The sequence below is a fragment of the Haemorhous mexicanus genome, chromosome 19, assembly GCF_027477595.1.
Source record: "Haemorhous mexicanus isolate bHaeMex1 chromosome 19, bHaeMex1.pri, whole genome shotgun sequence".
NCBI classification, from domain to species: Eukaryota; Metazoa; Chordata; class Aves; order Passeriformes; family Fringillidae; genus Haemorhous; species Haemorhous mexicanus.
The window spans coordinates 7531295-7558965 of record NC_082359.1 but is presented as its reverse complement, the minus strand read 5'-3'; the positions used below and the strand labels follow the sequence as shown (position 1 = coordinate 7558965).

The 27671-nt window shown below is 43.0% G+C and overlaps 1 protein-coding gene across 20 annotated transcripts in view; it reads left to right on the top strand.

Moving 5' to 3' along the window:
* The window catches only part of FBRSL1 (fibrosin like 1), a 506715-nt gene that overhangs the window by 328437 nt on the left and 150607 nt on the right, over positions 1–27671 (top strand). For all 20 annotated transcript variants that reach the window (XM_059863632.1, XM_059863639.1, XM_059863647.1 and 17 more), the window contains one exon: positions 7464–7493. In XM_059863632.1, the coding sequence (XP_059719615.1) occupies positions 7464–7493 (30 nt within the window). The remainder of the gene's footprint in view (positions 1–7463; positions 7494–27671) is intronic.

Genomic DNA, 27671 nt, shown 5'->3' with positions numbered 1-27671 from the left:
TAGGTCTCTGTTCCCTGATTTTTGCTTGTCATGTCATGAACTTCTTCGAAGCAGTGAAATGGCAGCCCATCTCCCTGAGAGCTCCAGACAGATTTCTAAAGTTGTCTTGTTAACAGCTTGTCAGAAACCTACATTTCAGTCTCGCTGAGTTTATATCATGCAAGAAAAAAAAAAAAAAAAAAAAAAAAAAAGTTGCTGGAAATTATGATTTTTACAGGTTCTGACATTTTTCTAAAGAACTGAAATGCTCAAGGCTGCTGTCTCCCTTAACAGGCTGTGCTGTTTTGGGTAATATTCTGCGTTGCATCAACTGAACATCAGAGCAACATTCAGTTTCTTCCCTTTAACATGTTCTTTGAATTATTTAAGGTGTTTTGATGTTGGCTAGAATTCGTAACAAAGTCCTCCAGCTTTTATCCTAAAATATCAAAAAGGTTGAGATTTTTTTCCTTCCCCCCCCCTTTTCTCCCTCTTCCCTAACCCTTCCTCCCTCCCTCCTCCCGCTTTTAATAGATCCTTGCATGGATCATCAGGGGACTTTCTTTTATGTTGTACAGCATGAAATGACTTAGTCAGGGTCTTCCTGATTAATTTATGAGTGCTATGAAAAAGGGAAGGGGGGAAAAACAGTCCTTGAGGGATTGACCCTAAGCTGCAGCAGATCAACTCAATTTTATGGAATGAAAAGAGACTTAAACAGTATTTTTAGCGTCGGTTTCTCAACCCACAGAGGTAGAGGAGCTCCCTGCATCCAGCAGGCTGGAGCAGGGCAGGAGGTGCCCATCTCTCCAGGTGGCTGATGGAGAGGAGCTCGGGTCTTTGGAGGCACTGAGCACGTTTAGAGTTAAAGCTGTGGCACATTGGTGGATTAATGTGCTCTGCCTCCAAGGGACAAATGCTCTTTTTTTTTTTTTTTTTTTCCTTTTCCCCTTTTCCCTTCCCCTTGCTCCCTCCTTCCCCACTCTGGGCTTGCAGATGACAGCTGTTGGTCACTTAACAAAATGTCCTCTTGATTGCTGCTTCACAACAGGGGCCCCCTCAGACCAAACAGCACATAGCCCATACAATGCATCACTGCCCCTCAAAATTAGTTATAGTGCTCTGGGCTATTCTCAGCTGCCATAGCTAATACTCTCTTGCTGTTCTTCTCTCTCCCCGTCGCCCTCCCCCTCTGCAGACAAAGGCTCAGCCTATACATCTGTAGTGCTCATAACCTCCCCCTTCCCCCAGCCAAATGCTGAGGAGAGAAAGGGAAAAAAAAAAATTGCTGCCCTGAGGCTCAATCTGTTTCTTACAGCTCTACCCCGGCACTTGGAAGCCTGAGCTGGTCTAGCCATGGGGAGGCCCTGACTCATTTCATCAAGCTGTCAGGGAGGCAGTGGAGCTAAGAGGACTCTGCTGCCTGGGGCAAGTTCAAGTCAACATTCGATTTCCGTCCTCCCCCCGGCCCCCGCCTTTCGCTTGGACACTTTCTGTGCTCTGTATCTAAACTTCTCCCCGAGCTGCAGCAGCTCACAGCTTCTTGCCAGGAGGAAGGACTTGTGGGACCTTATAAAGGACACAGTGGCAAAATTGCTGCAATAAATCAGTGGCCCTCTGACACTTGGCGGTAGCTTAATGTTTTGGCACTTTCTTTCCTGTGTATGCCTCAAGTCCCATTAGCAAGCTTTTCTGTCAGTCTGGCTCATGATAAAACTCTCTCTTCCTATCATCTTAAGCAAGCCCCTGCAGACATGAATCTGATGCCAGACTTAATAGGAAACAACACCCTCCCCTGCACACCCAAGCGCGCATCCGTACGCACCGCCGCTGCTCCCGGGAAGTCAGCTCAGAGGGCATGGAGAAGGGAGGGCTCGTAAAAACAGCCTTGATTTTACTCCTTCCTTTAAAAGAAACATTAACAACCTGGGATTTAAGCTTAGTGCTTCCCCAAGCCTTCCTATTAAAAGAAAATGCAGTAACTAAGTATGATTGGAAATAATAAGATAGCGGTAACACGGCAGTGGAGGGGGTGTGCAGGCTGCATAGGTGTCTACACTGTTCAGATATTCTGTGCAGCTTTCTACATACACACTCTACCCTGCCAGCTTCCATTGTAATGTTACAGGCAGTATATTTAATATTTTTGCCTCCTGTCCTCTCAGCCTTGCACTTTGCCAGACAGTTCTAGTTGCAGGTGGACTGCTTAGATTGCATGTCCCTCCGGGCTGGGATCTGTTTCTTCACATGGCTAGCTTAGATGTCTATCACCCTCTGCTTGATCATAATGTAAATAATATCTGTAGGTATGTGTGTTTATGTGGAGAGGAAAAAAACAAGCCTTTCTCTCAGCTGTCTGGGCAGTAAGTCCTGTGCTGTGCAGTGTCTGGCACAGCAGGGCCCACAGCCTAAATCAAAAACCACTGGGTTTGGGTGAAGTAGGGGATAACCATGTTTGTGTGGATAAGCTGAGGTGACTTCTCAAAAGCTTGGAGGAAGTGGCTCCATTTGAAATAACTGCATTTCTCTGCACCCATCATGACATAGCATCAGGTATTGCCAGTCTTGTTGCAGTCTTAGGAGACTTGGTTGGTTTTGTTTTCATTTCTGGAAGCTCCTGTTCCTAGTATGAGACAGTTCACATGACTGTGTGATGTCAGTTAATCAATGCAGAGTTTGTATTATGTGAAGGAAAGCTGGATGATGTAGTAGTTAAAATATTGGGGTTAGAAAAGAGTTGAAGGACATTCTCCTGGTTCCTAAACCCACCAGAAAACAATGAGAATCATAGTACAGTTTTAATGTAGCTTGTAAGGAGCTTAATGCCAGTCTAATGGTAAGAGAAGATCCTTTGCCAAATATGCTGTTGCCTGTTTTACAGTAGCCATAAGTCCATCTTTGTCCCCTCTTGAGGAGGTTTGTAGGTGGATGGAATACATCACAGCTCCTTGCCTGGTTGGAAAGCCATGATGGAGAGGGGTCTTGTGAAGAGAGTTTCACCCTAGGGATCAAAAAATGAGAAACTACAGGGCCTAGTCTACACACATGGATGCTCCATCTGTGATTCCTGAGTTTGGTGTTGTCCTGCTGAACCTCACCTCATGGGAGGCTTCCTTCCAGCTGGAATCTGTCACTGCGAGAAATTGTTTCCAAAAAGCTGTGCAATTAGGGGTGGACTTTGCAAACATTCTTGGTGGAATTGGGATGCAATTGGCACAACCCAGTGAATAATCCCTTTAGGAGCCTTTATGAACCCCCTACAATGGCTGTTTGCAGTCCTGCTTATAGACCAGGAGTGTTAACAGGACTTTAGAAAAATCCAGGTAATTGAAGCTTTTGTCTTTCAATGAGCCCCCGTTGCTTTCAACAGTTGCCATTCTCCACATTTTCTTTAACTTTTTTTGTTTTGACAAGGGCTTTTGTCCTTCAACAACAGCAGCGTGGGAGGTGAGCCTCGCCGGGTGGTGGCCTCAGCCTTCTCAGCATGGCCTCCTCCTCCTCCTCCTCCTCACTCAGGATAAGGTGGCTTTTAAGACACAGAAAATCCTCTGTGGCCAAAGCAGAGTTTCTCCCATGACTGCATTATTCATTCCAGCATCCCAGGGATGGGAGGTCCCTGCCTCAGCCTCTGTGCTGAGCCAGGGCTCTGCAGGCAGGGGTGAGGAGGAGGCTGGAGGAGAGCAGGCATGTGAGGCTGAAGGAGTTCCCACAAAAACTGAACCAGCCCTTCCAAACTGGGGCTTTTCAACATGCACACCCTGGCCAGGGGAGGGACAGGGGTCAGCAGTGCTTCTGCTTTTCACAGCTCTGTCTGGGCCCGTTTGGTTTTGCTGGCATTGGTTTTTCTGTGCTGTTGCTCGTTCAGCAGCCTCTGGGTTCCTGTTTCTTGATGCAAGTGTGGGAGCCTCTTCCTTTTACAGGAAACAAAGAAAACCCGTGGGAATTCTGAAGCTTGGGGGCTTTTCCACCAAATCTCGTTGTATTTTCTTTAGGGGTTGGTGGGAGGTTAGCATTGGTTGGTAGCCATGAGTCTCAAGTTTTTATTTTCTTGTATGTTAAGCAGAAGTCCCAGTTTTATAAATATCAATGTGTTAATTCTTCCCCACAATCCCTCATCCTTTAGGCCAGTTTTGAACATTCTCACATGGATTAAGAGAAGTGTTTTGGTGGTTTAAAGCCAGGTAGGAACCAATAGAAGGGACGGTGTGTGTGTGAGTGATCCTACACGGCTGCAGAGGGGGCAGAGGATTTGCTTGCACAAGGCAAACAAGAAATTGGGCAACTCACTGCCACAAATGCAGTTTTTAAACCACTCATCTCGCAGTCACAGCTTCACAGAAGGCTCTGTGTCCACACGGAGCCACATTCACATCCTCAGCCCTGCTGCCTTCTGCAGTTTCCAGACTGATGCAATCATGATTAAAGTAAGGAAGATGTAAGCTAAAATGAAACAAAATTCTTTGCTGTCTTTTCCATTTTAAAAGCAATTAATTATGAAGTCTTTACAGATCCTGAATGGGGAAAAATGTATCCTCAGAGAGCAGATGTTTGCTTCATTCATATGTCTGTTTATAAAGTCTAGCATGTGGATTTGATGGTTCACTGGCTTTTTGCAACTTTCACTTATCTACATGAGACAAAGTTGCATATTGGTACAAAGCAGAATTAGGCACCTAAATAAAGCAGTTCTGCACCTTTTAGTAATGTAAAGCATCTGTAAGGCTTTTATACTCATTAGAGGTGTACAAATTTTGGAGGTAAAATCTGTTTTCAACAAGAAAAACCCTCTTGTCTTTTTTTGTGATGTCATAATGCAGTAAGAATTAGACAAGTCTTGTTACAAGACCAGAGAAGACTAAAATACTACCTTGTATTTGAATAATAATGGTTACTAAAGTTCAAAAAAATTGTTTACATCTTAAATATTTTTAAGCTAAATTTGGTGATATTTACAGTACTGAGGTTTTATTGAGCCAGGACTCGTAGGCAAAAGTATCTGAGATTTAGTGATAATTTTGAATGCTTTCTAGTCAATGGATTTCAAAGTTTAATTTATTTGGTTATTTTATTACTGCAGTGTATAATTTTTAAGCCCCTTTTAGAATTGCAATTTGTGTTGATATTGCCTAAGCATACAATTTGAAGACACTCATGGCTGAGTGTGCTAACTTATTTTTATGCCATTCCTGCAATAGTTGTAATTCTGCTGTAACATGCTTTAGTCTGAACAATGAATCAGAGTCAAAATATTCTCCCTCTAAAATATGAGTGTTCATGTGAATGAGCACCAAGATTAAAATGGTAACTTGGGATACTTTAGTGCAGACAGGCTTTAAAGGGTAAAATAACAAGGTCCTTGTGACCCACTCCGTTATGCCAATAATTTGGGGGAATGCACAGTCCCTGTAGCTTTAGGGCTTGATCTGAGCTCCCCCTGGGTAGAGGTGAAAGGCTCTCCTCCCCTCAGCCAGTGCTTCTCAGGAGCATGTAAATAATAAGTGGACTGCTGTGACTGCATCTCCCCCCACCCCACCTCAGTTTTGATGAATGTGTTGCTCTGTCAGCATGAATTATCTCTGTCTTGGGCAAGCACAAATGCAGCAGGTACTGGGGCAGCCTTTGCCCAGCAAACCTGTTTCAGCCTGTCTCAATGTGATGGACAATTAGTCCTATTCCAAGCCCAGAGCAGACACTTCTAATTGTTTGTGGTTGCAGGACACACAGGGGTTTGGGGAAGTCAGCAGATGGCTGCTGGTGGTGATTTATCAGGATTGAGTTTACTTTTGGTTTGTGAAAAAAAAAAAACCAGAGCCTGTGTTTCGTATAATAATTTTCATAAAGGTCAGTGACAGAATAAAAGTCACAAAAAAGGCACAAATGGCTTATGGCAAGGTATTTACTAAAGACATGGCTACCTGATGTTCTTGCCTACTACAAAGCAATTGGCTGGGACTCTGTGCAGTTTGCTGGTATTAAACTCTGGTTTTTCCTGTAGAACTTGCCCACCCACAGCTCCTGGCCCCTGCAAGCCAGTGTCCCATTACTTCTTCCATTTTTCTTCAGGTTCTTTCTTTTCCAGAATAGTTACACTTACAATTAGATCTGTGCACATCCTGCTAAGCAGTCAGATTTCTCTGTGAAAAACATGCTGTGGATCAGGTGGGGCAGTGTAAAATGGTTTCCTTTTAAAAGAAAAAGAGTTCTGCTTAGTCAAGACTATAGAAAAACAGATTCCTTAAACCAAGCATTTTCACTGCAGTAAAATGGGCATAAGGTGTCAGTTGGGAAGCTGAGCACTCTTCACTGCAGAATCACTGTGGGAGATTCCTCCAATATATTGGGGCTGTTTGTGTGCTCAGTGTGTTTCAGAGAATTTAAAAATAAAAGGTTCAGATAGAAGAAGAAGAGATCAAATATTCTCTCATAAATCAGCAGAAAATTAAGAATGTAACAGCTGAAATTTCTGCTGTGTGACTTGAGGATAAAACAATGTGACAGGAGAGATCCCCCTTCCCCACTCCAGGAGAAAATCTGGACAAAATGACCAAACAGATCTATTCCTTCTTTCACATTCATGACACCAAACCATGTGCATTCTCATGGACCATTTCCACATTTGGAGGTTGTCACTGCTGGCTTGCAGAGTCCCCTCTTGTTGACCCAGTGAATTCTGTAGGGTGATGCCAGTTACAGAAACCCACCAGGCCATCCCCATCAGCAGCTGGCTGAAGGAGAAAATTCCCCTTGGCCACCAAGGCTACAGAACACACTGACCACTTCTGTCAGCATAACAGACACCAAGAGATTTACTGCTGCTCCCAGCTGTAAATCTTTCTGAGCTCCAGCCAGCAAGATGTGCGTGTCCTGAAACGTTCAGTTCTCAAGTTATCTCTCCATCATTTGTGCTGTGAAAATACAGCATTTCATTTTCAGAGCCTGAAAGAGATTGCACTCCAAAACTCTTTAAGTAAACACTTCCTCCTGGGATCGTGATCTCATTCAAACTAAAAAATGTACCAGAATTTATGATGTACTTTAATTACTATTCTTGGTACCACTCATTAAATTAGAAATTGATTGCCAGTTTCACAGTTTCCTTGTTAGATGACAAAGTGCTTATCAAGGTGAAGCAATGCAAAACTGTTACTATATATTCCATGATTTGGGATGATAAAAAGGCATGCTTTTTGTTGTGGTACTCGTGTTACAGTGGTTGTTATCATGGATCACTGATTGTCTTTTTTGTTTAAAGTTTGCTTTCCCCATCCAAGTAAGAGTATACCATAAATTTGTATGAGAGAGGATCTGGCTTTGTCTGGTTTATGCTAGCAATGTAAAAGGCATTACTGCAGCCATCAGAAGTGTGTTTCATTGAACTGTGAACATCATAAACAGCTATCCTAAAGATTTAAGAGGATGATGCAAAAGATCCCTATACATAAAGGTGTTTCTCAAAATCTTTTTCTTCTCTCTCTAATCCACAGTGTGACAGCGAGAGCGATATTGACGATAAGGTAAGACTGAATTTTCTTATTTCATATGCTTGGAAATTCCCTGATAGTCAAAATAAGAATGAATTTAAAAATAACATTTTCCTCCAGTCTTCGTGTCAAATTTAAAAATATCTACAACTGAATGAAAAAGCATCAGATCAGCTACTCTGTGATCCTCACTAGCTTCTCTTTAGAGGAAAGAGAGTCCTGTTAACATAATAGTCTTTATTGATTATTATGTGAGCATTTTGTGAGACCTGAGTTACAGCATTAGTGCTGTTTCAGAGGAAGTTTCCACTGATAACTTGTCAGGAGCCAATATTTTATATATAGTAACCTTTGAAGATGTCAGCTTTGTAATCAGTTAGAAGATAGGACCTGCCCTCCCAAGGCAGTGTGGTAACTGTCAAGGAGTGTTTTGTCATGTTGCATGCATATTTATCACAGAGCAATGATTTTTCTGACCTTCTTTTGAATACAGAGGTTGGTCATTGAAAGGTTGTAGTTTGTGTATGGGGATTTCTTGTTCACCTCTGCAAGGAAAACAGACAAGTCCCACTGTGTAGCACCAGTGGCACCATGCTTTTGAACATCAAATAGATAAAAGACTTGAGTATTCCGTGCCAGCTTCTGGCAGATCAAACCTGTCAGTCTCAGGTCAGCCCTTCATCAAACCTTTATTATATTTGGGCTGTCCAGTCTCTTGCATTCATTGCTGAGAAGCTGTGGCACAGAGTTTTCTCCTGGATCAGCATTACACAAGTAAAGGCTGACTTCAGGTAGCCCTGTGTCCTCAGCAGCACACCCGGCTGCATCAGAGGTTACCATGAGTTCAAGAGTCTTCTCTGAAAGCTTTTTGTTAGTACTGTTAGAGCTCTAGAAACATTAGGGTTTCTTCAACTTCTTCTTTTGAAAATAACATGAGATACTAAATATTCTTGGAGTATGGCAAGCTGTGTTTTAAGACGACAGCTTGATTGAAGAGAAACATTTCAATCGTGTGTTGAATGAAAGATACTGTACGTATTTTATTTTAAATTATTTTAAATTTATATGAGTATATATGTATAAAGTCTCTTGCTGAAGCCACCCCTCTCCCCAGGTTCTCTTTCTTACAAGGTTACACAGCAGCAGAGCTGACAGCAGGGGTGGTGAGGGTGAAATATTGTTCCCTAAAAGCTTAGATACCATGGGGTTAAAACGTTTCTCAGACTGCCCAATCAAAGGAAGTAAAAGCAATCACTTAGAAAACTGTTTAAAGATCTGCCAGTCAAACCTCAGATGAAGTTGTAAGTGACATGTAGTTTTATTATACAGCTATGCTATTAATGATTATCTAAATTACACTGGTAGACCCAGCTAGCGGCATTACATCTGAGACTGACGTTTGTTAGATTAGGTTTGACTTCACCTTGTAGAGAAGAAATTGAAATCTGAACAACATTGATTAGCTTTCAGAATGTGGGATCTGAGGTTACCTTCAGAGGAAGCTGCATTGTGTTTGGCTGGTAACTTGCTGTCCTTTACAGCAAATGAAAGGCTATTATAGTGTTCCTTACCATTAATATGACATTTCTTTACATTTCTGTAACTGTAATTTGACTTTCTAGGCTTACCTATTTCCCAGCTACCTTCTCCTTAAGGTGACTCTGCCTTAATAATAACATTTCTTTTCTTCATAAGGAGAGCAGCACAAGACCATCATCTTTCTATCTCTTGCCTGATCTGCAGAGATGTGAAACATGACACAGTCCTATTAAATAGGTCCCTGGAATTAAGTGGGGTTGTTTTTCTTGTCAGCAAAGATGTGGGCACATGCACATAAACTCACGAGGGTTGAAGTGAAGATGCTTCAAACCTTTCATGGGGATAATGTAAGTGCAACATTGCCTTCCAGCTGGGGAGCACAGGGGCAGCCTGACTCACTCTGTTGATACCTGAGATTCTGCACTCCCCTGGAAACTCACTCAGTGTTTGTCTAAAACTTTAGCCTACTGATGCAACCAAGAGCTGTAAAAATTTTGGTGTGGCTGTCCTGAGGGACTACACTCATTTTCCTGCTCCCTGTGATGGCAAAATGTGTCTCCTGATAATGCTGCAGGCTGTTGCAGCCAGGTGGAGGATTCAGCACAGTGCCCAGCCCAGCACCAGCCTTCCCAAATTACGTGATGGGTCGGCTTCTTTCCCCACTGCTGCAGAGCAATGCTGCCTGGTCAGCAAGAACCAGCCTTTTCAAGGTACACCTACACATGCTGGCACTAAGGAAGGGCAGGGCAGGAATTACTAATGTACTTTTGATTTGCATAACATTTTTCTTAGTCATAAACAGCGGGTCAGTGTTGTCTGCTTAGAACTCACGAGGAAGGCAGACAAAAAAAGTTCGTGTTCAAGCACAAACTGAGTCAGCGACTGAGCTAGAAGCAAAACTGAAATTTTCCACCTCCTACTTCTCTCTCTGTACCATGCTAGTAATTATCCACTATTTATTTTGTTCATAGGTGTACGGGCTATTGAGCTCCTAATGTTTTCAAACATAGATGTTAGGGTAAAATTAAGGTTTTACCTTCACTGCATTGTAAAATATAAACACCCTCCTGATGGTTTGGTGTTTTTCCTTGTGCAGGGCTCCAGGGGAGAAAAGCAATTGAGCATAGTCAGTCACATGTACAGTGTGTCAGAAAGAGGAGCCATTACTTGAGTGCAAGGTACAGTTTCACAGCAGATTGTGAGTGTTTCCAAACATTGCGCTGCTGTTTTTAATAATTGGAGAAGAGGAGCTCAAGGCAGGGGACTTGTCAATCCCATCTACTTTCTGAGAACTGTCTCTGGCCAAGTATAGCCTTTCACTTCTGCATCACTGCTGAAATCTCAGAGGAAGTAAGTGGGATGATACTTTCTCACACCTATCATTCTGTCACCATGTGCTTCTCACAGACCTGTTTGAGATACCCAAACTAATAAAGTGAGCTGTCCAGCCATTTAACCAAGCGAGAAACTTAGCAAATCATGCGTTCCCCGAGATGGAAATGCAAATCCTGTTTCTGTACTCTGTGCTCAGTGAAGGACATTGGTCTGGGCTCTGCAGCTGCCAGGAGGATTGCAGTGTTGCTTGCTGAAGCTGTGGAAGTGATACTGTGCTTTTTGAGAGGGAGGAGGGAGAGAAAGGGAGTCAGTCTGATACTTGTATTACACTGTCTCTTCTCTGTGCACTAGCTGGGATGTGAAGCTCACGGTCCATAAACATTGTTACTGAAAATATATACTTCCTTTAATAGCAACAACAGCATTAACAGATAGCAATTACCCTTCATTTTCAGGAACTATAAAGTCTCCATTAATTCAAGATTTATGTAGTTATAGCATTTAGCACAGGAATAACACCACAGAGAATTGGTTTATACACATGTAATGAGAGAGCTTATGGCATACTTTAGTGAACATTAACATAATAGAGTAATATAAACCATCAACAGTTCCACTTATTGTCTCTTACCTGCTTTAGCATCACTGTGAAAAGTGGCTAGCAGCTTGGTAATGTGCTCTGTTAAATGGTGTTCTGCAGAAAGCCAAAAGTCAACTTGTGTAAAACAAGGGAATGAGTAATCTCTGCTCGTTACTCCAAAATGTTGCTCTCATTTTTTTAATAACAGTGTTCAAGATTGCATTAAAAAGGCGCCTGTTTCTTTCTTTAAAAAGTGTTCATGTTCTTTCAGTCTTGGACTTCTGTCTGCTCTGTGTGAAATTGTGGGTTGTCAGCTTAATTACACGGCCCCACCATGGAAGTGAGCTCTCCAAATCAGGGGTTAGATAGCAAGCATTCTTCATTAAATGTGGTGCTAAGTAAGATGTGCAAAAACTGGAACTGCATTTCTAAGTTCAGTCAGTATTTACTGTATATTCATTCTATAGTTTGTGTTTAAGCTATAGTAAGCAACTTCTGAGACAGGCAAAGTTAAATCCAAGGTGGAGACAAAAACTTTTGAAGTCATTTTTTTCTCACGACTTTCTGCAGCAGCCCAGTGAGTTCCTTAGGCTGTGCTTGTGGCAAAGTGAATCAGCCTTGCCATGCTGTAGTTTGCTAATCCAGCGTCCCAGGAGGTGCTGGAAGTTGGCAGCCACAGGAGAGCAGGTGCAGTTTAGCCTGGGATAGATGGGAGGGGAGCAGCACAGTGGGGCTGTGATCCCTCCTCCTGGGGCTGGGTTCCCATCCTGCTGCGTGCTGTAGAAACACAGAACAGCTCATGGCTTAAGGATGAGATGAGGGAGAAGGGACCCAGGTGAGTGGGTTAACAGCAGCACTGTTTCAGTATGCCAGCAGCCTCGTTGTTGTCCAGCTCTGATTTTGTAGGCATTAATCTAAAGGGGGTGTTTGTAGGTATTAATGTTTTAGGAGGCATTTGAGAGGGAAAGTCAGGCAGCTTTATGGCCATGAATGGGAAGTTATTCTCTGTAGCAAAAGGCACAGTGGTAAGTAGTGAGGAGGTGCTTATTTGAAAGTTTACCAAGGGGGTGATTGAACCAGACCAGTGAGAGATGGAAGTTTGCAGCAATGCTGAATGCCAGTGTTGGGAAGAAGATGTAAGCTGTGAAAGACTCAAAACACAAAGAGTGATAGTTTCCCATTCAGGAAGTGAGAAGCTGTGTAGGAAGAAAAGCCACAGGCTAGGAAAATTATCTTGCAGCAACTTTTCCTTGGCACAAGGACACAGTTACATCTGCTGTCATCAAAGGAAAGACAAAAGGGTGAGGGAAGGGTGATGTAGCTTGACCAAGAATGAAGCTGTGTGGATAAACAGAGGATGCTCATTGTGTTTTAGAGAACAAGAATACAGAGGACTTAAAACATAGGTTGAATATTTTGATGTCAGGAGTATTGTGAGTCAAAGAGAGTGCTGAGAACTGTGGGCTTGAGTGAGAGATGGAGGTGATAAGAGTAGAAGCAATGAGAAGAATAAACTGTATGGAAGATCTGGGGGATGAAATTATCACTGTTGTTTCAGCTATGTTGACCTTGAAAGGATATCCACAAGCCCACAGGAAAAATCACAGTTCAGGCAGCAGGAGAAAGGGATGCAATAATGAAGAAAGGCCTGGGAGTTGCTCTAGCAGGAATGGTCACTCTGTGTGTGAGATTACCCAGCAATAAGAAAAGCCCCCTCCAGTGCTATTGCTGAAGCCTTCTCTTCTCTTCCTCTGCTCATTACATTTTATCTGGCAATGGAAAAGGTGGGTTCCATCTGATGTGTTTTTGGGAGGCTGGAAGTTTAGTTCCCACTTTAGGTAATCTGTTATTTGCTGGTTTTGAAGCCTACCCAGACCAAGATCCCCAGACTGGTTTTGTCCATCATTTGATTGTCCTTTTCTCTGAGAAATTAAACTTGGTTCTTTCCCAGAAATTGAGATTCATACTGGTTGCAGCAGAAGGGGAAGATCAAACATGGAATTGAACTGAGGGCTTTCACATGGCAGTATTTGCACTTCTGTTAGCATTGCACTTCAGCCTGTGACAGTTCTCAGCTGTGGCTAATAGTGAGACATCTCCATTTGCCAGTTACTTCCCAGCTGGCTTCTCAGGCAGAGCTGAAGTGGTTTTTACCATAGGATGCTCTGGCTTATGGACAGCAGTGCTGAATGTCCTTGTGGAAGTGTGTGGCTGGGCTCTGCTGCAGGCTTTGCCATCCTGCAGTAGTGTTGCACACATGCATGTGCATGCACATACATGCACAGAATCAGTGCTTCTGCTGAGGTTTCTTTCTTACAGACTGAAAACCCAGTGATACAGAGTGAAAAATAGTGAGAAAGCCCTCTCCCATACAGTAATAACTGGGCAAAGACTGTTACTTCTCCTAATGGAAGAAAGCCTCTGTTTTACAGACAATCTGTGTGTTGTTATTAAAAACAGATCTGCTTTTTAAACAATATCAAAATATTGAATTTAAAATAACCTTGTAGCCCTTGAAAGATTTGGGTGCTATAAACAGGCAAATGTAATCTTGTTGCCAGTACAGGAAGACAAAAATTCACCACTCAGTGAATTTGTTTTATTTCAACATTATCCATGAATAGATTTACCAGAAAAATAGCATCCTCTAAGCCCACTGCATACCCAGTTGCTCTTTGGGAAATGCCAGATGGGGGAGAGGCTTGGCATGCCCCGGGCTTCCATCCTTCCACCCACCATGTGCAGGGAGCAGACACCAAGGTTCCCACTGAGACTTGGGGCAGCTGAGTTAAGCCCTGCAAGTCCTTCCAGAGGGAGAGGAGCCTTCCAAGTTGTGCTTCTCAACTACAGCTCTGGTAAATATTATTAGTAATAATAGCCCTTCTTGACCTTTATATTTAAATAAAGCAAGAATGCAGTTAAAAAATGAAACAGAGTCAAAGCTTCAGCGCCAATGTGCTCCCCTCCTACTGAGATTTTGTGTTTTCTTCTTATCCAGACAAAAACTCAAATTTTAAGTGCATTAGTCTGTATATAACAAGCTGAGTCATCAGTCTGTGGTGCCCACACTCATTCTTGAAAATGTAGAAAAGAGTTTTCAGAGCAAACAATGAGAAGAGCCTTCTGGTTTGCTGGAAAAAAATCCATCATCAATTCACATAAAAGGCTTGACGAGATCCTATGTGGAGCTCTTGGGCACAACAGGATAATACCAGTTCTGTTGCTGGCAGTCAGCATGTCCCTGGCTCCCTGCTTTCTCCATTGTTTAACATCTCCCTGTTCCAGTTCCCCATCCAGGAGCATTTTCTTATCTTACCAGGGACCTTGTGAAGGAACTTTTCAGATGTGAGGCAACAGAGAAGAGAGCAGTTGTGTACAGCTGTCTGCCCACATCAAGAAAAACCATTATAACATTGTAAGGGAGCCTGAGTCCAAAGGGCTACCTGTGCAATAGCTGGAACTCCTTGGGAGGTGATAGAACATAACAGAGTAGGCAGGTGATAGGAATTGGCAACTGAGTTAGGCAATTCAATTAATTAAATCGAATGAAATAATTAACCGTGAAGATGCCAAGGAGATGAGAATTCTGGAGGATGCATGCTCCAACAGCCACAACTGCAGGCCCTCATTTGGCTTGCAGAGTTTCTCATTCCTGTATTCCAAAATCATTTGCCAGTTTAGGTAACACAGAAGGGCACAGTGTGCAGCACCATGTCCCCTGGGCAGGAATAAAGGACACAGCTCACATGGGCTCTGCTCCTGCCCTGGCTGCATCTGCAGTGGGAAAATGAACCTTCCTCTGCCCTGCCCACCCTTGATCCTCAAAGCACATTATCTGCAAACATGGTACTCTCCCCTCAGCACGAAATTCAAGTTAGAATGTCACTTCTGATTCCACATTAGTCATTATTAGTTTCTCTGTGTGTACTGTAAAGATTGTGTAATTCTAGTTAATACTTCATACTTTCTAACATTTCCTGATGGTCTTTAATACTGAGTTCTACCCAGCTGCATTTTTCTTGAGAAGAAAAATGCTCTCCCAATGACTCACATTTGGTTTTGTGTGGCTCTTGGTATTCCAAAGTTTCTGCATTTTCATGAGTTTGCTCTAGCTTTGTTTGATACCTGTGTGACTGTCTCAGGAATGTACATTCAGTCAAAGCTGTGCATAAGTTCAAAACAGAGCAGTGGCTTGAATGAAGCTTTTATGAGTTCTTGTCTGCTTAAGGTGAGCGCTGCAGGTTGTGCTCTGGGGCACATGGGCAGCACAGCTCCCATCAGCTCTGTGTCTGGAGTGACAGAAGCATCAGCAGGTCTTGATTACACCCACTGATGCTCAGTCTTCCACTCTTGGATGGTCAGATTGAAATATCTCACATAACAGGCTCAGTTTCCAAGGTTTCCAAGCCTTTCCTTGGCCTTTGCCACACCTGTGTCAAAATTAGTTGGAGATCTTTGCCTAAATCTTTGGCAGCAGCTGACTTAATTTGTGGTTTACTACTCCTGACAGTTTATTGGGGAAGCAAAGCGTGCCTTCATCTCCAATAATAAACAGCCCACCCGCCGACACTTTGACAGACTTAATGGTTTTTTTATACAAAAATGGACAGACTTAATGTTTCAACTGTAGCGATCATCTGTCCTGATCTCCTTAATGAAATTAGATTAAGTGCACCTGGGAAAATGCTGAGACGGCACATTGCCTTCATCACCTTCCTTAATTTAAAACCAATTTGCGGGGAAAATATCCTCTGAAGCTGAGGGAGGCAGAGAGAAGGGGGAGGGAAGGGGATTTTAAAATCTATCTGGATAGCTACTGGCAGTTTTAATTCCTTTCCCTGCTGGCAATGTGAAATATTAACAGCCATAAGAACTGAGAGTTTAAAGACTTGCTAACCTTTTTTGCCTTTCTTAGGGGAAACAGAAACAAAAAAATATCTTTACCATCAAGATCACATATGGGAACAAAGTCCAGAGTATGCTGGGGATCAGAGTTGGGGCTGGGCAGGGAAGAGAGAAATGGCTGAAATGTGAAAGTGTCTTCTTCCAAGAGCTAGACCATGTTTTCCTAAAATATATTGTTCCTCTAGGTGTTGGTGGTGCTCACTGTCTGCTTTTACCTTGATAATGATTTAGTTGTGCTGAAAAATAATAATTGCCCACATAGCTGTGAAATCAGCTGCAATATGTGCAATATGATGTGGCCTGAAAACGACTGAGAATGTTCCTTTGGCTCATTCTGAGGAGAGCAAGAAACATGTCTTTTTAATTAAAAAGAAAACGTTGCAAAGAATAACAATAACTTTTCTCCACGAAGGATGATTCCTGTCCTCTCACTGACTGCCCTGGTTGGAAACACGCTAGCAGTTAGCTCAAGGTCTTCCAGTGCTGAGGTGAGAGAGCACAGTAGTCTGTGATAGGCTGGAAAGTCTCTTCATAGCAGAATTTTAAATGCTTACAGCCTTTGTTACTTGAACTGTTACAGTCCAAGCTCAGCAGTTGATTTATCCACCTCCTGTCCCTGATTTCAGTATTGCAGGAAGAGGAAAATTCACACTAGAGATGGGCATTTTCTGCTGCTTGGAGATGGTTTTCTTTATTTGCTTAGAATTGGCTTTGTTTTTGGTGAAATCTTTCAGGTTTCTTTCTGCCCAGGTTGGGCAGAGATGTCCACCTTGTGTCTGGCTGCTCTCAGGATCACTGTGAAGCCACACCAAAAAGGGAAGCCCCATCTAACCCAGTGCTCTAGAAACACTGGGTAAATGTCTGGTAGCAGGCTGGGGTTTTGTTGAGGTAATTGATGCACAGTCACTCCTGTTCCTCCAGCTGCTGCTGATCACCCCTCAGGACCTCAGTCATGGTGACCTGTGAAGAAAAAGTCATTCAGAACAACCATGCTGAAAGTCTCAGCTAAATTACATTAATTAGTGGAGGTGGGGCCCCATTTTCAAAAGTGCTCCTCACCCTAATCATAGTCAGCAGTGTCTGTGGATGCTCTGTGCATCCCAAAATCTGTTCAGCCATCTTCATCCACTTGACTGGTCTATCAGTGGGACTCCTCATGTAAGTAGGAGTTTGTATGAGTAGCCCAATTGCTGTCAATGAATAATTTAAATTATTTAAGCCTCAGACGTGCTTCTTAATAATGAGGGAAATCAGCCCCATATGTCCTTGTCCATAAATACTAGAAGATGGGGACAAGTCACTTTTAAATGGGATTCATTTATTTTTAAATGGAATCATGATAAGTGTTTTAAAGGTAATCAAGCATGTGTCGCTATCCTGAATATTATAAATATAAAAGAATATTAGCCTAAAATTGAAGGGGATCCCATTCATATATAAACTCAATTAAGGTATCATGCAAGGATAAAAGCACAGAGTAACCTTTGGTAACCAACAAAGATTTTAAGGTGTCTGTTCTTTTTATTAATTGCCACAGAGGTGGCTGAAGTGACCAGCATGTGCTATACATGTCACTATGTATTATGGACACTCAGATCCCAGTTACTGAGTGACTGCAGCCACTTTCACCCCTTTAAATTTGTAGATAACCTCACCCTGCCTGCAGAAGGTGAAGCTGAAGGAAGTAAGATTTTTTGTACTGTGATTATTGAGCTTGTTCCCATAAAACAACATATATCCTACCAAAAAGGTCTCCTTCCTATCCTTGTATTTTTAGTCTCCCTTTTCTTTTGTGAAACATGAGTTTCTTGTCCTTTTCCCATCTCTCAGTTTTTGTCTGACAGCATCAGTGGCACCTCCTCTGCTCTGCCTGTGCTGTTGGCCCTGGGCTGTGAGATGCCAATCTCTTGCTGGTGGTTTTCTCTATGAGACAGGCTGCCTTCAAGGACCAATCTGTGGCTCTTCCCCACAAAACCTAAAAAATGTTATATATAGGATGGTATGCAGGTAGTGATTGTATTTATGGCGAGTGTTGCATTTTAGGATCCATAAGAGAGAATCCATATTGAGACACAGGCAAGGGGAGAAGTGTGCCTGCCAGTTATTTTTAGTAGCCCTGTAAAGTCAATTAGAGCTAAAGCAGATGTGTATTAGAAGTTAATTCATATTAAGAATAGCACTGCACTAGCTACCACTTTCATCTGGAAGCAGGTGCAAGTCTGTCTGTGCTACTTGCTTTTAATGTGATCTAGTGCAAAAAAAAAAAAAAGGATCTTTTAAAGCCATCTTATTAGCTTCAAAAGTTATTATATCCCACCTTCTTAGTCTGTATGATCACTGGTGTTGAATTGGTTTGTCAGTGCTGCCAGTTTGCATTGCCATAGATGTAAAGAAGGTAGGAGGAAGGACAGTTCTTGCCTGGGCAATCTTGCAGTTTCCAGCTACAATTCTTAGCTGTTTAGCTGGTGGATATATTTGGTAAAGTAGCAGTGCTTGAAAACATTTCCAACAGGCCTGTAAGCCCCAGTGATCATTAAATCCATTCTGTCTTATAATTTCAAACTTTCTTCTCCCTCCCTACCCTGTGTCCCTTTCGCCTTCCCTCTGCCTTGTGCTCCTTTCAAGTAAATGTTGTCCAAGGCAGATAAGGAACACAAAAAGGATTGAATGGAGGTAGGAAAGGTGGTGTTACCTCTCAGTGTAGTTACTCTTCTTCCCTCTGTTCAACAGAATGACTGAGCAATGCTCATCATGTAGCTAAGTCTCCTCTGCATCAGTTTAAATACTTGGAGAGCTGTGAGAAGTGGATTAAGCCTGTGCCCTAGTGCCCTGCTAAAACCAGATCTCGTTTTTCACTCCCTCCCAAGCACACACAGCCCAGGGGCACTGGGATCTGCTTGGAGTCGGGGCTGTAGCAGCACCAGAGCCATTTCTTGTGGCTGAGTGCTGAAACTCGCTGTTCTCTGACCTTCAGCTGTGGCTGTCTCAGGCTTGTACCTTAGGCACAATTCCCATTCAGCGTGCCATTGTAAAGAGCAAACATTGGGGGGGGCAGAATAACTCTGTGGTGAGAACTGGATAATGTAGTTCAAGTCCATGGCCTAATTCCTCTGATGATGTTGTTTAAAACATTATTTTCTCATTACCCTTTGTGAGCTGAGCTTCAGAGCTCTCCATTAAAAATAACAGCAGTGACTTGAATTAATTGGTTAGAAAACATTTCTTCTCTCAGCCATGTTCCACAACAAAACCTGAGGAAGCCAAGAAAAATGCTGGCCCAGATTTGGAAGAAGTTTTGTTTAGAGGCCTGAAGCCTACACGTTGCTCTGCAGACAAACACACACATCCCTGGGTCTGTTGCAACTGCCTTGGGTTTACAGGAAAAGAAGCCAGCCCGGCTGCAGGGCTCAAAAACAGTTGCTTGCCAGATTCTGATTTATTTGACAGCCTCCATAATAAAGTAACTATTTGTCTAACTCTTCCTGATTAGTCTGAAGAGGTTCTGCCAATCTGAAGAGGATTGACTAGTCAGGAAACCGCTGGTATTTTGGCTTTTTTTTTTTTTCTTTTTTTTTTTTTTTAGGGCTGTGATATTATTTGCAATAATTTCTCCTTTATTAAGTTTGGCATTTCAAAATTATTCACTGCTGCAATGTGAACATTTTCCACATCAACAATAAGTCTATTACGGAGAAATTTACAAAAACAAAATGACTTCATATTGCTTGCAGATGTATTCTGTAAAAGTAATTGTTTTTCACTAGATTTTAATGTTTCTAGGCCTTTGTAAACATAATGCCTAAATACTTTTATTCAATAAACGAGACCCATTCAGTAATTGCTTGCACATTTGAAGTCCAGTAAATAAGGAGCAGATTTCGACCAAAATCTGTGTATCATTTAAGCTGCTTAGGTCACAGCCCTGGGGCAGAAGAGAACTGGTGAGAAACTGGTGTTTTCAGAAGTGGAGAACTGTGACTTCAGAAACCAAGACAAATAAGCCCCATTTCTCTTTAATTAGTGGATTCCTGCTTTCTTTATTCTTCGTTCAGTAAGGCTGGGAATTCAAAGGAGGCTGGAGATGTTAAGCATTCTGTTCTCTGGACTTTCTTTATAGTCTAGGGATACCAGAGTCCTTGAGGCTCCATTGGAAATCCCATCACACAAATCCATATTTCTTTCCTTGAATGCATTGTTTTCAGATGGGAAGCACCATTGTGCATAGACAGAGCATACATGGATGTGGAATGGAAATTGTGGCTGGTGTCACTAACTCTGTGCCTTGGTTTTATGTGTATTAGGTTTAGTATGTACTAGTTTTTAAAAGCCAGGAGTGTGGGAGACCTCATTGAAGCCAGGAGAACCTCTAGGAAGCATCTTGTTGTCTTCAATTTGGGCAGAATGTCAAAACTTAAAACAAAAAAGGCAGCACATGAATAACTGGATATTGCTTGTCATGCAAGAAAAATAACTTACAGAGCAAAGTAGAATCCAGAAATAAAAACAAAAACAAACAAATACCATATGTATTGTAATTTTTGTGTGAGACATGTTTGGTGGAGTCCTTAAATCAAACAGCTTACAGACTGCATTGATGAGCTCTCATCGTGCCTGAGGAAAGTAATACCCAGTGAAGTATTTTCTGTGGTGGCTTGTTTTCCTCTGCAGATATTTTACAAGGCACGGGGACCTTTTAATGGACTCAAGGAGGGAAAAGGTCTAAAAGACAATGTGTAGTTTTTCCTTGGACCTTGTTACCTTCTGTTCTCCAGACACTGTATTCTCATGGGTGAATCTCTGGCCCGTTCAAAGGCAGCAATAAAATCCTGTTTCATTTAAGTAAGACCAAGATTTCAGCTAGTCTCAGCAAGAGTGCACCTCACTGTCCCTTAGGCCATCGTGTTCTTTTAACGTGGGTGCACAGGTAAGCAGGAGGAAAGTTGGCTTTTCTCTGGATGAAGGTGTGTGCAGGAAATGAGCAGTCATCTCTCGTGGCACTGGGGATGTGGGGTGCACCAGGTCACACTGACCCCATTCCAGGTGACAAGTCATGAAAAAGACTTGGCCTTTGAGAAAAACTGGCTTTGTCTATATCAGCCCTTAATCTTCAGCTCGTGTGTATGGCAGGGTGTTTCCCTGCCATCACAGGTCATTCCCAGCCAGCTCACTCCATGTCTGATTCCCTCTCCTTTCCCCCCTCCTGTCCAAAGAACAACAACCCTAAACCCCATAAAGCTTTGCAGCTGTTTTCACACATAATCAAATTGTCCTGGGTGATCCTTGCCCGTGGCTTTCGTACAGTGCTGCGGCAATCGCCTTGAAGCCACCGCCGGGATTTGATTGCTGGGATTCCTGTCCACATCAGCTGCTCCACCAAGGCTCTCTGATGTTTCCAGGGCTCAGTAAAGCTTCACACAGGGAAGAGACGTCCCTTGTTCCTCATAGCAGCTGCCTCTGCCTGCACAGGGTGAAGGAGACACAGAGCAGGGAGAGGAGCTTTAGGCTCTGTGGCTGTGGCTTGGATGTTGCCTGTGAACCCTCCCTGACAGACCTCTGGACAGGCTGCTGTGATCTATTCTGTCTAGAAGCTCCCTTAGTGCTTTTGAATTAATCATTTTCACTTGGCCAGAGGTGTGTACCTGCTCTTCCACCTGCTTATCTTCCTCTCCTATGCCTCTGACTTTTGCTTCTTCCTTTATCAGATATTTCGTGTTGAAGCATAGTGTGAAAAACATTGAATCAAAGGAAATAAAGGGTGATTTGAAGTGACCCTTGAGCGTCAAGAACTGCAGTTTTCTTCTGGAGTTTGCAGAGGCTGTAGCATTTTTCAGAGCAGGAGTGAGCTGGAAAGTATTCTGTCCTTCAGAAAAGTCAGGAAAATGAGTGTAACAAACAGGGACATACCAAAGCCTTTTTTTCTCACTGGGTAGTCTCTCCAGGGAATTACATATGCTGAGTATTGCCATGATACATGCTCTTTATTATGTCTCTCAGCACACAGCACCACTGCTGAAAGTACTTCCATTCACTTGTTATCTAATCTCTGTCATCAGAGGTCAATGGATACAGCCCAAGGTCCTCCCTTGGCTTATTTCCAAGCACAATCCCTGCATCCCTTGAAAAAAGCCTGTTTCAAATGAAGTATAAGCAGGGACTTGCCTCACACTCTGGCCAGGAATCCAGGTTCTTCAGTGCCACTTTCCTGGGTCCTGATAGTCAGTCGTGCAGCTTTGTCACTCATTTCCAAAGATATCTCTCTGGTGGTGCTGGAAATCACCTGTGTGTTGTATCAAAGCCCCCAGGAGCTCTGGCCAAGGACCACATCCTCACTAGGATACTTAGGTCACAAAAAGGCTGTCCCCCCTGCAGGTAGCTCATGGAGCAGGGAGAAGGCAGAGTGTGCATGGGCTCTGAAGAGGTCCCACAAGCCAGCAAGGTGGGCAGTGGCTCTGTCAGACAGGCCTAACAGCTGGCCATGGCATTCCATCAAGGTAATGTTGAGGAGGATAAGGAGGCAGGTCTGTAGGAGTCAGTGGGAAGCTCCTCCCAGCTGCAAGGAAGAGAGGATGGTCCAAGAGGTGGGTGCAGGAGACTGGTCTCAGCCTCTTCCCACTGTGGTTGGGCTCTCCAGAGACCTGGAAAATGAGAGGAGATGCAGAGGAGGTGCAGTGTTGTGTGCAGTAGCTCTGTTTTGTAACAACCTCTGTCATTAGAGGAAGAGAAGCTTGTGTCCTGAGGAAAACACCCAGACAGATAGGCTGTCCTGCAGCCTGACTAGACATTTATGCATGAAGGGAGGTCACATCATAGTAATTGGATTACCTAATAAATAGCTGGATGTGGGCCTGTTACAGACAGGGAAGGCTTGCAGAGCACTCCCCCTTCTTTAATTGCTGCTTTAGCCTGCTGGTAGGAACTGGGAGGTGTTGGGAAATGACACCATAGCAGTTTCAGGAGCATTGCCCATGAATCACTGTCTGAGTACATCCTCTGCTCCAGTCTGTGTCATGCAGCAAGGGGGTTTTATGACTATTTTTTTTGTTCCTATGATTTATTCCTAGCATTCTTCTGAAGCTCCCAAGGCAAGGTAAAAGATGCTTGTCTCTCAGTGTGTTCTTGTAAGTCCAAAGTTCAGGGTTATTTTCTAAAGGCAAAATGAGCATGGAAAATCTTGTCCAATCTCTGCAAAAATTTTTTCCTTGAAACAGCATTTGTCTCTGTCATGTGCAGCTGACTTCATTCTCTGCTCAAAGCTTCTCACTGGTAAGCTTTGCTGTCATCCTGGATACACAAATTATCCTTGTTTATTTTGGAATAGCTTTGGAGACGTGTTCTCTTCATTCTGCTCAAAGTCACAGAACACAGAGGTCTCTTCCACCCTCCTGTAAACAGGATGGGAAGGAAAGCCAGATGTCAAGGTTATCCTGCAATTTATACCATCAAGCCCTGCTTTTACATGCTTACAATCTGCCCAGACTTTGTCATTGTGTATTTCCATATTGAGTGTCTTCTTCAGACGGAATTATTTGGGTGAATTTCAGCTGAAACACTTCAGCAGAGTGAGATCTTCCGCTTAGTTCTCCTTGCTGCCAGCAAAGATCTGGAGCAGTGAATATGGTAGATGGCAAAAGCACATCCGTTTACACTTACAGCTTTTCCTGTTGGCATCCAGCAGTGTGGAAGAAGATGACAGGTGCTGCAGGCTGGAGGTGTGGGCCTGATGTGGTGTTGGGGAACCAGAGCCTCTGAAGGGATTGCTGAGGAAATGTGGGAGCCAGATTTTGAAAACAAGACACAACTAAAGCATGTGTGCAAAAGGGAGCTAAACTAAGATTGCATGGACAACCCAAAGTATTTTTTTCCCCAGATTTTTTGAAATGCTTTACTTTACATCTTTAAACGTTTGCTTTTTTCATGCCTGGTTTTATGGTACTTGAAATAAGTGAGACTGTATAAAAAGCAGTGTTACATTTTGTATGAGCTAGAGAGCCATCCTAAAGTGAGAAGCAAGAAAGTGTTTATCAAATGCCTGTGTATGTTGTTGGGTGCAAACAGATGTTCTCGATGTGAAACTTGGATAGGAACACAAGTTTAGCAGATCCTTCTCTCATCTTTTGCTGCTGCTTTTAGGGATGTATCATCCTTCTAGAAATCAGGTTCTGCAGATGGTGCAAACCATTGTTTTTTCTTAACAAGGTTTACGGTGCTCATCCCTGATTGTAAACCTTTATTTCTTGTAATTTAAACAAATGGTGCATTTCAGAAGTGACTCAGTTCCTTAAAATAAAGATGAATTTCTGCTAGCTGACTAGATGGAGGCCTGGCTCATCTGTACAGCTGCCTTTTTCAAAGCTACTACATGGCCCATAACACTGCATGCAGCTCTTCTCAGCTTTGCTTTGAATACTTCCACAATCTCTTTCATGCCAACCTGTCTGAAAGAATGTTTGGATAAGTTTACAAACCATCAATATTTGAGTGGATTGGCAAAAAGCAAGGCATTTTTTTCTAGAACTGACACTGCTTTCCAGAAGAGCAGGCATGTTTGAGATGTTCTCTGGCTTTGTGTCCATACCAGGTTACTCAGAAAAATTAATGCAAGTCAACTGAAATGATAAAGCCAAAAGCCAAGTGAAAGCATGTCCACATGGAGGATGCCTTTTGTGACATTTCATGACTGAGCTGATCTGTAAAGGCCTAAAGTTTTTTTGAGTTGTAGAACCATTTTAACTAATCTGCCTTGTCTTTGAACCTTTGCTTGCCTTTCTTTGCCATACCTGTACTTTGGGTATCATAACACTTGTCCGATGCTCAGAAAGTTCTGAGCATTTCCTCTAGTTAACATTCATTCTTCCTTCTAACCTGTCTTACTTGCTGCCTGATGACCCATTAGGCAATTGTTTTTAATTAGCAAGTTAACTACTAGTTTGCAGTGCCATGATTAGAAAAAAACCCCAAACTAAACAAAACACTTAGCTTCTTGAAAGTGTGGGTTAAGTTATTTACAATACTTTTTGAGTGTATTTATTAAGAATGATGAATTTTTCTAGCTGGTGGCCTCCTTATCTTGTCCTGCAGTGTCTTTGGCAAACAGGGAGAAAGAAGACAATGTATGCTTCTGTTTGAAAAACCCCAAATTGAGGAAATTATTGTCTAGAACAAAGATTTCATCAGATACTTGTGGTCAGTCAGAGAGATTTGCACAGGCCTCAGACACCTGCATAAGAAGAGCTGCAAAACCTGTTGATGGAATGAATGACATGCAGGGACTCTACCAAAACTCTCCTTAGATTTCAGCATAAGTGAAAACAAATGTTCTGCTGTAAATATCCCCCAGGTGAATACATTTTTTCTCTTCACAGCTTTGAAACACGCTTCAGGCTAGAGAGGCTCCCTGGAGAGGGAATTTAGCGCTCAGAGCTAAAGGTCAGGGTCAGGTCACTCTGCTCCATTTGAAATTTGGCACCAAGGTACATATGGCAACTGCATCATCCCAGGGGCTAATTTGCCAAATCAGATTGCATCCTCTTTCATTGCTGTGTGCCAAGCTCTTATGTCAGTCTACTCCCTGCAAAGCTGAATGTCGAACATCCAAGACCTTCTCGTAGCACCAGCCACTTTCAGCAGCTGAGCTCCCTTGGAAGAAAACCAGAGCACACCTTCCTGATAATAAGAACAACATTTACATGGTGGTTTTGATTTCAAAACTTTATTAAGCATCAAAGGCAAAGTTGCACTTGACCCTTGGAGGCATTTAGAAGCTGCTCTCTTCCTTGCTCATGCACAGGGGCCGTGGGATGAGTGGGTGGAACTGCAGCCTCCATCGAGGCGGGTGCAGACCCTGGCTCACAGCCTCTCCTGTGAAGCCAGCACCTCCCAGGAGTCCCCCAAGAGCTTATAATCAAGGCACAGATGGATGAGAGAAGGAAGCAGAGACACTGGAGAAGGTAAATGGTGAGGATAGGGGTATCCAGGAGCGTTTGTTTGGCTGAGTGCAGAACCCACGATGCTCTCGGCATTATTGCGCTTCAGTCAGTCAGGTTATTACACAGCCCCACTTGGGATGCCCTGGGTATCTTTACACTACAAGTTCTAGCAGCTTAATTAGGTTGGTCTGGGCTAGGAAGAGATTGGCAGAAACTCCTGCTGCACATACAGTTATGCTGAGAAGCTAGGGGTTTTTTTCTCAGTACAGCTTTGCTTTGATAGGTTTTGTTCCTGGCATTAATACACACAAGTTGTTAAGAGTTTCTACACCTGGATGTCCTTTCTTCAAGACAGAAAAGAGGAGTCATGGAAGTGAAACAATGGAAGAACTGCAGTGAGTTTCTACCAGTGATTATACTGAGATTTGGGATGGTTTTGCCCCTGTTTCTGTACCCAGGCAGCTGTAAAGGCATCTCTGCTGTGTCAGTCATCTGGATGCTTTTGCAGAGGCTGGGGCAGGGAGGCCGCAGGGGAGGGCAGAGGAAATGCTGAGATAGAGGGGGAAACTTTGGAAAACCCAGAAGGTGCTGGAGGTTTCAGCTTGCTTCAATTAGTGGAAGTCATTGTGCACCTCCTTCCCTCACTGCCTCTCTTTGATCTTTCTTAAAGGTGTAATGCTAGAAACAGATTTAATCACGATACAGAAAAACTGGGAAATGCAGTCTGTAGCTTTTATGATTATTCCCTCAAAAGGGCCTTGGGGATTTTAGCTTTCCTTTTCTTCTGGCCTTGGAGAAAAACATGTTCATATAACCCTGCTGGTTTATCATTCCTATCAGTAACATGCCTGCTGCCAAGATCAGGCATTTCCTGATACAGAGGCTGTGCCTAAAAATTGCCAGCTCTGAGGGGCTTTTGAGGATGATGGTTGTTTTCTCTGCAGATGGGTGTGAGCAGTGGTTCTGGAGGGCACAATCCCTGCTGGATAATGGTGCACCCACTCTTTGCCCTCTGTTTCTGCTGAGCAGTCAGTTGCCCTGATTTGTAGTGCTCTCCAATGCCTGTGCTCTTTTTTCCTCCCCTTTTTCTACATGACAAAAGGTTCATGTGTTTAACCTTTAGAGGCATTATTGTTGGTCTTTGTTCCCTTTGCCAAGAGGATGGGGATGTTTCTGAATAATGAAGTCCAGGAGCTGGGTGGGACTTTGGACCAGAAGGTTGTGTTTATCTGCTATGGCATCCTCACCACAGTCATGCAGTTGGGAGGAAAGACAGTCTTGTATTTCAAGTGATTGAAGCCTCCTAACAGGAGATAAAAATACCTCTCAGAAAAATAGCTGGCTAAATGTCCATTGGTATTGTGCTGTGTCCAAAAGTCAGGGAAGAATTTTTAGCCTGTCAAGCTACCGAGAGCAAATGTGAGCCATGTTTTACCCTAATTCAGTAAAATAAAAAACAAGCCAAAATGTTTTGTAAAAATTAGTCTTTGATCTTTCCTAATGTGCAGCCTGTGTTAGTGGTCACAGCTGTCCAATTCTCTCAGCCTGTTTCTGTTCTCCCTGATGCCATTTTTACATTGGTGCAGTTTCAGCGGCGTCGGTGGAGCGGTTCCAGATTTGTACCAGCAGTTTGGCAAACCCCAAACATTTAAAAATCATGAGTCAGGCTCCAGAAAATAATGTGGTTTTTCTTTAAAATCATTATTTAGAACGACACATTGGACTGGGGGTATGTTTTTTAATTTTTTTTTTAATGTTTCTGCTGACAGGTGCAGTAGCTTTTCTTTAACCTATCTGTGGGGTCTGGAAGATTAGTTTGCAGTTGCCTGTGGAAGCTGTGACTCCTGCTCGAGCACAGCACTCCTTTAAAGCTTGTAAACTTAGAACTTTTAAAGCAGAACTTTAGTCAGATGTTCTTCTTGCTCT